Here is a 9,862-nt window from a genome sequence, read left to right as displayed (position 1 = left end):
GGAAAAACTTTTGCCAACAGTAATTTGCCAACAGGAAAACAGCTGATCAGAAACAGCTGGTTGGAATTTACTCAAATCACAAAATTTAGTTTGATGGTTTGGAAGTTAAAAATGACAAAATGCGACTAATTAAACTTGTAAGAAGTCAGTAGTTATTTGTTTAATCAATAAACTGTGTCAGTATAACACTTTGTGATGAGTTTTCGTACGTTCTAAATTTCACACTTTTGAATGTAAAGAAAAATTATATCAGCTGTTCGTCTAACTTGCAAGTTTCTGCAAATTTCCTGTTCGCGTACTGTTTTGGATATTTTTCTCTTGTGAGAGAACTGGTGACATTTCGCTGGAATTTTTCTGTTGGATGTTTTTTACTGGAGATTTTAAACGAACGCACCTAATGAAATACGACAAATGAAAGCTAACAAAATTTTCCATTTTCCGTCTATGTATACATCACTTTCCGATAGGACTGATAGTTTCTGATAAATTAATTAATCATTCCAGTTTTTTTTGATGAAAAAATAAAAATACATATCAAATTTTAAAAGGAGAAAAATTAAAAAACTAACGGCAAACAAATCAAGTTATTATTGAAGCAAATCGATGGATAAATAAAGAAGTAATGTGGTAAAATGAAAATGCGCAAAGATTTTTTGTATAAGAAATCAACAGGAAATATTGTTACTCATACACCATGTACAATTAACAAGCACGCTTTTATGCTTTTTTATTTATCCATCGATTTTCTTCGCTAAGAACTAAGGGTGGTTAATGACGCAATTTTTCCTGTGTTTATATGTTAGCGCAAGCGCAGCAGTATGTATCAGCACAATGCGCTAGCGCGATTTGCGTTATACGTGACGGAGTGGCATCCATCGCAACAAAGCAAAAAAACAGATGGCATCTTTATCAGCGAATATAATTTTTACACGCATTTTTAATTGTTACGCGCTAACTACTAATCGTTTGGGTCTGCCTGGTGGATAAAAAGTGTTTGTAAGTTTATTATAATTATGTGTATGTTTTTCATAATTTAAAATTAACATATATATATATATATGTATATTTCTAGGACTTTCGCAATGACTTCAAGAAGGAAAAGCGATGTGTGGTTGCATTTTTCCGAAGAACAGCAAAAAAAAGTAAAGTGCTTGCTGTGCGGCCAGCATTTATCTGTGACCAACAAATCGACGTGCGGCCTAATTCGCCACCTAAATAAAAAGCATCGTACACAGAGAATATCAAGACATCCAGCCGAGGAATCGGATAATAATAACAATGAGTTGCAATCTGCTGCAACAACTACACGTGTATCCTGCAACATTTCGCCACCTGCAAATTCCACACCGCCACTTGAACTTTCAACGCATACTGCCACTTCTATACCGCCACCTGCTACTTCTGCACCTCCACTTGAATCTTCTGCGTCACGTACCGCCACTTCTACGCCGCGACCTACAGTCATATCGGGATACTTTCATAGGCCACTGTTGAATAAAAACAAGAGTGAAATTGATCAACAATTAGTTAAAATGATTGTTATCTAATATCACCCATTCAGTATAGTCGAAGACGTCCAGTTTCGGAAACTTATTCATCTACTTAACCCTAATTATAGCGTTCCGACTAGGAAGACTATTTCAAGTTCACTTATACCTGCGATTTATTATAAAACATTTGAAATAGTAAAATGCCGGTTAAAAAGAGCACACGCTGTATGTCTGACTGTTGACAGCTGGACTTCGCGAGCGCAAGACAGTTTCTTTAGCGTGACGGCACATTACATCTAGACTGATACTTTTAATAAATGTTTGTTATGTACCTATGTTCAGTTTGTCATGGTAAAGTTCCTGTAACACATAAAATGTTTTTTCTTTAATGAATGAAATACATTATTAAAAAGCTTACTGTTTAATAAAATAGTATATTCATAAAAAAACTCAAAAATTTAAACTGTTTAATTGTTTGAATCGGGAAGAATGTCACAACGCTCATTCATTGCGCTGTGACAATAAAAGTGTTTGTTTCGCTCTCAACGCATATTGCGCTTTCAGCGCAATGTTACGATCTCAACGCATTATTGCACTATCAACGCATTGTTGTGCTGTCAACGCATTGCGCTGTCAAATAATTATTGCGCTGTCAAAGAATTATTGCGCTGCTAACCCATTAATGCGCTACTGAGTTAGCAATTTGGTGTATCAGCGCACGTAACGCACCTTGAGTATCAGCGCAATAACGCAACGCTGCGTTGCGTTACACATCATTACTAGGAACTTGATTTTTTTGTAACAGAACAGGCTTTAGCACAAAAGCAAAAATTTTACACAGAACCTGTTATTTTTTTAATTTTTCTTCTGCTTAAGCGTTTTTTCATATTTTCGTAAAAAAAACCAAAAATCTGGAATGATTAATTAATTTGTTAGAAACTATCAGACCTATCGAAAAGTAATGTATATATTTTGTTAGCTGTCATTTGCCGTATTTCATATTAAGATTGTTAAATTGGTTCGTTAAGGGACACTCAAACAGACGCGGTATTGGAAGTGCGGTACAAGGCGGTACATAACTATACTATGTACCGCCTTGTACCGCACTTCCAATACCGCGCCAGCAAAAATGTTCAATGGATGCCACTATCTGATTCCTATAAAGAATTGCTCGCTGATTCCGAAAACCGACTTAAATTTTTATTCTATTGATAAGTTTTCAAAATATTTTCTGTTTTCCGTTATTCAGTTTAAAACAAAGAGTGATTCCATCTAATCACGTATATCTTAAGGGACACTCAAACAGACGAGGTATTGGAAGTGCGGTACTAGGCGGTACATAACTATACTATGTACCGCCTTGTACCGCACTTCCAATACCGCGTCGGTTTGAGTGCCCCTTAAGATATACGTGATTAGATGGAATCACTCTTTGTTTTAAACTGAATAACGGAAAATAGAAAATATTTTGAAAACTTATCAATAGAATAAAAATTTAAGTCGATTTTCGGAATCAGCGAGCAATTCTTTATAGGAATCAGATAGTGGCATCCATTGAACATTTTTGCTGTAAACCAGGGTTTTTAAACGACTTCAACAAAAGGAGGAGGCTATCAATTCGTCGGAATATTTTTTTTATGTACATATGTTACCGCATAACTTTGGACCGCGTTAATCGATTTCTAACTCAGGGATGGTCCCAAACTAATTTGGTTTAGATCCGATCACTAGATCATAGAGAAATTAACGGTACTTTTAAATTTTTATATGAGAACTAGTAAGCCCGGGCAGACGTTGTCCTGCTACACACCGATACATAGGAAGGTTACATGCATCGTAGATAATATGGGTCTTCACACCGAAGCTTGGTACTCGGTAACTCGGTGTTCGGTATTTTTTTCCCATGTATTTTGTTTGTGTGACACTATTTCACACAAATCAAATACATTAGAAAAAAATTCCGGACAGCGAGTTACCGATTACCAAGCTCGGTGTGAAGACCCATATTGTTTCCTACGTTTCAGTTGATATCGAAATTTACAAAAGATGTTATTATTGTTCTCTACGTTTGAAAAAAAACGATCTCTGGTCAAACATCAGCCAGGGGAATGGATAACATTGGATAGTGTCCAAACGGAAAATTTTTGTTGCTGTTTATGTGCATATGGTTATGTATATGAATAAATACATATGAGGGATTCACAACGGTGTCGTAAGTGTCGTAGTGTTGTATGTCGTAAGCTTTAAAAGCTTAAATAAATGTTTAGAGAACTTGAAACGCCATCCAACTATTTTAAACACTGCAGAAATTCATAATATGACTTTGTTGGTACTTTGCGAACCACCCTAATATATTTTTAGGCGTTTAAAGTTTGCGACATACAAAAATACGACACTTACGGCACCGTTGTGAATACCCCAATAGTACATTATTTTGTTGCTATCCTACTTATGTATTTCTCCCAACTATAAACCTATATATGACGCATAGACGCGAATAACATTGGAAAACTCCCGCTTCGGATATGGACAGTTTGTAGTTAGCGTTAACGAACATAGCGACACGGAATTTTATGAACGTTGCCGGAAGCATAGAAAAAATTTCGATGAAAAAAACATTTTTTCTCAACTGTCCTGTCTTTTATAGGTCGATTATGGATGGCAATGCAACCGCAGTCGGCTTATGGGGAAAGAATCGGCCGATGCCGATGCCGATTTCATAAAAAATTACAAATAAATGTATTAATTCATAAAATGAGTTAATTTATCGGAGTTAACAAAACAAAAGAAAACAAATAATTTAGTTAATTGGCTTGTTATGCAACATTACATCCATATGTATGTATGTACATACAAAATATGTGTAAAAATATATGTACATACATACATATATCACATTTATGTACATTACATAAAACACTTTTTATATGGTACTAAGCAAGAAATATTTAGGAACATACAATTTTATTTCGTTTTGTACTAAAATATACTCTTTTGCACTCAATGCATAAGAACTTATATTCTAGGTATATATGTACATTAGGGAAGTCCAAAAATGCATGTGAAAAGTAAAGTCGGAATTTTTATGCTCTCACCCCCTAAAATTGTTCTATAGCGAAAAAATATACCCTTATTTTTTATTTTGAAACCAACCAATATTTAGAGGTCGCTCAAAGCGCCTAAAGTTTTCCATGTATTTTGTATGGAGAAAAAACAACTTTTCATAGAAATGGTGTAGAATAGTTAAAAATCAATATTTTTCTACCAGAAAACTCTGCTTATCTGCAAGAGATTCCCAGTAATAATACCGAATTGTTAATTTAACCATTTTTTCATTGGAACTATAATTTATAGGACCGCCAAAAACCCACAAAAACCCCGAAAAATGCAATGGGGCGACCAATAAAAAATCGTTAGTATTAAAAATGGTTTAATAGACAATTGGGTATTATTATTGAAAGTCTCCTGAAGAGAACCAGAGTTTTCCGATCGAAAAATATTGACTTTCAGGAATTCTATACCATTTCTACGAAAAAATTTATTTTTCCTATATAAAAATACATAGAAACCTTTGAGCGCTTTGAGCGACCTCGAAATATGTTTTGATCAGGGACGTGAACCAGATAAAAAATTTGGTCGGTTCGGTTCAGCGGTTCCAACCGTTTTGCACTTTTGGATTGGTTCGTCAAAGCGGTTTTTTGGTCTTTGAACCGGGGTTTCGGTTCGGTTCAACGATTCGAAAAACAAAAAAATAACGCGCAAGTTTAAGTGTCAAGTGTCAAGTGCAATAGCGCGCAAAGTTAAGGGTCAAGTGTCTGTCAAATGAGATGGGTTGCCTTTACATTTGATATTGTCACATGGTAAACAAATATGGTAGGTATTACCATGTTTAACAAAAAGAAGAAAAAGTAGGTACATTTATGTATTGAAAATTGGTTGAATCGAACCATTAAACCTTTAGGAAAGTGGTTCGGTTTTCGGTTCGGATCAAACATTTGTGGAAAATTTCGGTTCGGTTAAGGGCTCAGTTAATTAATAGAAAAAATGGGGTTTCCGGTTCAAAACCGGTTCGGTTCAAACCCGGTTCACGTCCCTGGTTTTGATCTCAAAATAAAAAAATAGGGGTATACTTTTTTCGATATAGAACAATCCTAGGGGGCATTACAATTCCGACTTTACTGTTTTGGACCACCCTAATGCACATACATATATGTAGTGGTCCACAAAATAAAACAATTGCGATATTTTGACCCGTTTTGGTATTTGGCATTTGTAATTTGTTTATTTAATGTTTTCATAGAAGTCTAGCTGGTATACAACAGACACCATATAAATTCAGATTTCAAACTTTGTACAAAAATTAAAAAAATTCGGCTTATTTTCACCAAAATTTCAAACTTTTTAATCAGAATTTTGGTATACAGTTTTGTAGACCATTTAATTCTAGTATAATGACGTGCAAGTTTAAAGCTGCTATAAAATGCCGTTAATTTTTGGCAATTTTTTCTGCTGGCAGTATTCTCCATATAAAAGAAAATTGTCGAACATTTAATGTGAAATAACACAAATTTGCTTTATTTCATTTCTCGTTGAGCAACAAGACCAACTTTTAAACTTAACAATTGAGTAATAAAGCAAAATAGTCACCAGTGTTGCCATTTTAGTCCTTTTCCGGCTAGATTTAGCCGGTTGCGATAGCAAACAGCCGGAGAAATTTCGGTTTAGCCGGAAGCCGATTTGTTAGCCGATTTTGCTATTTACCTTGTTTTCTTGAAATTCAAATATATGTATGTTTTTCCATTTTCGACTAAGCGATCCAAAATCTGTTAGAAATGGCTACTAACCTTATCGCTGAAGCAGGGTTATATAAAATTGGGCTGATTTCGCTTATTTTTATTTTAAACGAATATATTTTTTCTAAAGAAGGCCGTAACGGGGATTTTCTTCATACAATTTTTGTTCTGAATGACTTAAATTTGAGTGTGAAGTTTGATTCGCAAGCTTAGAAAATAACAAATTGTTTCACTGTTTGCTTAACACGCGTTTATGTTTGGATATAGTGCCAATAATAAATGTTACAGGTATTTTCTTCCCATATAGCGCATATTCAATTCTGCCTTAATTACAAAATATCACATATGTACACATATGGACTTATTTAAACTAACTTTTTTTGCTGAGAACTTACTTAAAATTATCACTCAAAATATCAGTTAGTAAGAAAAAATGCTCCCAAATTTTATCTCAAGTAGAGAAACTTGGAAATTTCTGCACGAACGCAAATTTGCAGGAACTTGCAAGTTTCCCTGCCATAAGCAGTGTTGCCAGAACTTTTTGGGCCGACCGGCTAGATTGGTAAAAAAAAGCGGCTAAAAACGGCTAAAATGTTTTAGTGAAATTTCACATAGACTCTGGCAAAAAACGGCTAAAATGTTTTAGTGAAAATTCACATGCTTTATTTAAATAAATCGCAAGAAACGAAAGACTAGTTAACACCATTAATTTATATCGAGTGTATATTCCTCATCATCAAATGAACCACTATTGTATATATCACCTGAATTCATTAATTTTTAGATATCGTCATCTACAGTAAAATTATGGCAGCATTTTTCTTCACGTTTTAAACCGTATCTTATATATAAAATAGCGTTTATCCTTTTAAGGCACATTGGATTTCTTTGCTTGGTTTTTATTATACTCATTGAACTAAATATTCGCTCTACTTCTGCCTTACTTATAGGCAAAACAAGAAAACTAAAAACTAGGTTGGAAAGGTCAGCAAAAGGGTTTTCTCCTAGGGCATTTCGAAATTGATAAACTTCGGCCCAAAATTTTACAGTTGAGTCTAAATTACTCCAGGTATGTAACGTTAACCGTTGCCATTGCATCTCTATGGATGTTATTTCGCCGGCATTATATTTGTGTTTTTGTTGCTGTAGTTGAACAAATACTTTTGTTTTAATTACTCTTAATGCATTTCCAACCGAAAAAAGTCAATTTTTTTTAGTGTGGCAATATTTGAACGGAGGCGTTGGTGTAATTCCTTTATTAAAGTGATAATAAAATAGCGACCATTTTCTCGAATTATTTTCTCGGCTTCGTGGTCAAAAGCGTTTGTGCTTACTTTTGTTTTTAAATACTCTTCAAAACTGTGATAAAACTGAGGAAATGGAGCAAGGTATGGTTCCAACGGGGAGCATATAGGATCAAATGTGTCCGCGCTAATAACCACTAGGGAGCATAGATGCGAAAGTAAAACATTGTGTTCATTAAAAATCTTCATTGGGTCTGCATTATTGCTTTCGAACAACTTGTTTACTTTTTGCACCTGAAAATTAGGCAAATAGTAAAATCGGCTAAAAACGGCTAACTTTTTTTTACAAACCGGCTAACAAATCGGCTGCCGGCTAGATCGTATTTTCTCCGGCTAGTTGCTATCAAAACCGGCTAAATCTAGCCGGAAAACGGCTAAAATGGCAACGCTGGCCATAAGCCACAGTTGCATTTCAAACATAAGAAATTTATATAGAATTTTAAAATTCTTTCAGAGGGGCAAAAAACAGGATCTACATGTATATTTAGTAGTGTAGTGTAGTCAATTTCTGTCGCATTTCCTATATCGACTCTGGTCGAGATTGCATTCCGAGTACGTTTCAAATCATTGGAATTAACTAAAGTAATTAAGTAAACAAGTATTTACTTAAAGTTTTCATTTTAAAATCGCTCAAGTTTGTAAATTTTTAAATTTGACGAACCTGTTTATTCAAATTATTGTCGACAAAATATGCAACCTTGTGCCACAATCATATGTTTTTCCTAATTGCAAATTCTTGCTGGCAAAATTTTTTCCAGCTTGAATTTGCAACTTCTCTCCAAGAACTAGCCTTTCTGCTTATGATTTATTTAAATAAAACACGTAAAATTTAGTTGAATCAGTTTCGCCGTTTTTATCCGGTTTTTTTGCCAATTTAGCCGGTTGGCCCAAAAAGTTCTGGCAACCCTGATCAGTATGAGCTGTTATAAGTATCGTTCACTTGTGGTGTCTGTATTTGCAAGACAACACGCTATGCGCTGGTGTTCAGTCATCCTCTAATTTCTTTTAGGTATCGATACTACTAAGTCAACGCGCTGCTCAGTCATACAAAGCAGCAGTATCGATTGGGTATGCAATAGTGAGCGATCAACGCATGCCAGTCTCTGATACGTACGCTATGAAGATCCGCCTTTATTTAGGACACTTGCGGGATGCCTTTACGGGAGTACTCCCTTATTGCTCGTTTGGAAGGAATGTTACTAATTTTTCTGTGTGCCCTCCCTCATTGTCTTTTTGAGAAGTTTTTGGAGCAATAGTAAGTAAACATAAATTCCCAAGAGAGTACTCACTGAGCAATCGAGCTATTATACCAAGTTCTAGGAGGCTCCATTGATTCAAATAAAAACAAGTAAAAAAGTCTAAGTTCGGGCGGAGCCGAACATTAAATAGGTACCCGGCGCAAGTATTCAATATAGTATTTTCACCTTTCCCAAAACTATCGCTACGTGGTAAACAGGAGTGGTTTTACGTCTATTTCAAACGTCTTCGATAGAACGTTCAGTTAGATATGATGAGATTAACTTATGGATATATATGGGCGGCATCAGGCGCATTTTCCGAAATTCCATAATAATGTTACTTCTTTTCAAGGGATTGTTGCTAGTATAAATTTTTGGTAAAATTAGCATCCATAATTTTCGAAATATCGAAGTATCAAGCATTTTTGAACATTACCGTTATAAAAAATGGGCGTAATTTTAGTCAGATTTCAATAATTTTCAACGTTTTGCCTTTATGTGGCAAGCACAATAATAGTGCGAACGGTTACCGAGATACAGATATGTGGTCATAAGTGGGCGAGGTCAAGCACATTTTCCAAAATTTTATTATAAGCGTATTTTTTGATAAAGATTTGTTTTAAACATCAATTTTGAATAAATTAGCTTCAGTATTTACTAGGGGCGGCGAAACGCCTTGTGCCCGGGTGGGTAGTTCTGCTGGTGGCAAGAGTATACAGGTAAAAAATAAATAGGTTGCGATGTAATTGAGAAGGTTAACAGATTTGGTTAGAAAAAGTTATTGTTTCATGTATAATACATTTATTTTTCATACATACTATGTACATATGTATATATTTCATGGAAATTATAATTTAATCACATTTCGAAAAAATTTTACTTCTGCCATTCGTTTTGAATTTCGTGAAATGAAGTCGCTCATGAGTTCATGGATAAGAATGCAATTTGCTACAGGAAAAATTTTACTGAAAATCGACAGGAAAACCCAAAAAAAGGGGTGTATATAGGGGGGATATTTTATTCTAAAGGTGAAGACC

The 9,862-nt window shown here is 34.7% G+C and overlaps 1 protein-coding gene across 1 annotated transcript; it reads left to right on the top strand.

Moving 5' to 3' along the window:
- Nucleotides 1-576: 576 nt before the first annotated feature.
- On the top strand, nt 577-1,847 carry LOC118736609. Its single transcript, XM_036466660.1, has 2 exons — nt 577-996; nt 1,073-1,847. The coding sequence occupies exon 2, from the start codon at nt 1,083-1,085 to the stop codon at nt 1,545-1,547; it is 465 nt and encodes a 154-aa protein (XP_036322553.1). The 5' UTR covers nt 577-996; nt 1,073-1,082; the 3' UTR covers nt 1,548-1,847.
- Nucleotides 1,848-9,862: the final 8,015 nt, after the last annotated feature.

The sequence above is a fragment of the Rhagoletis pomonella genome, unplaced genomic scaffold (genome assembly GCF_013731165.1).
Source record: "Rhagoletis pomonella isolate Grant_MI unplaced genomic scaffold, Rhpom_1.0 Rhpom_scaffold_00003, whole genome shotgun sequence".
Taxonomy (NCBI): Eukaryota; Metazoa; Arthropoda; class Insecta; order Diptera; family Tephritidae; genus Rhagoletis; species Rhagoletis pomonella.
The sequence above is the reverse complement of the archived record's forward strand: the minus strand, read 5'-3'. Positions and strand labels throughout refer to the sequence as shown.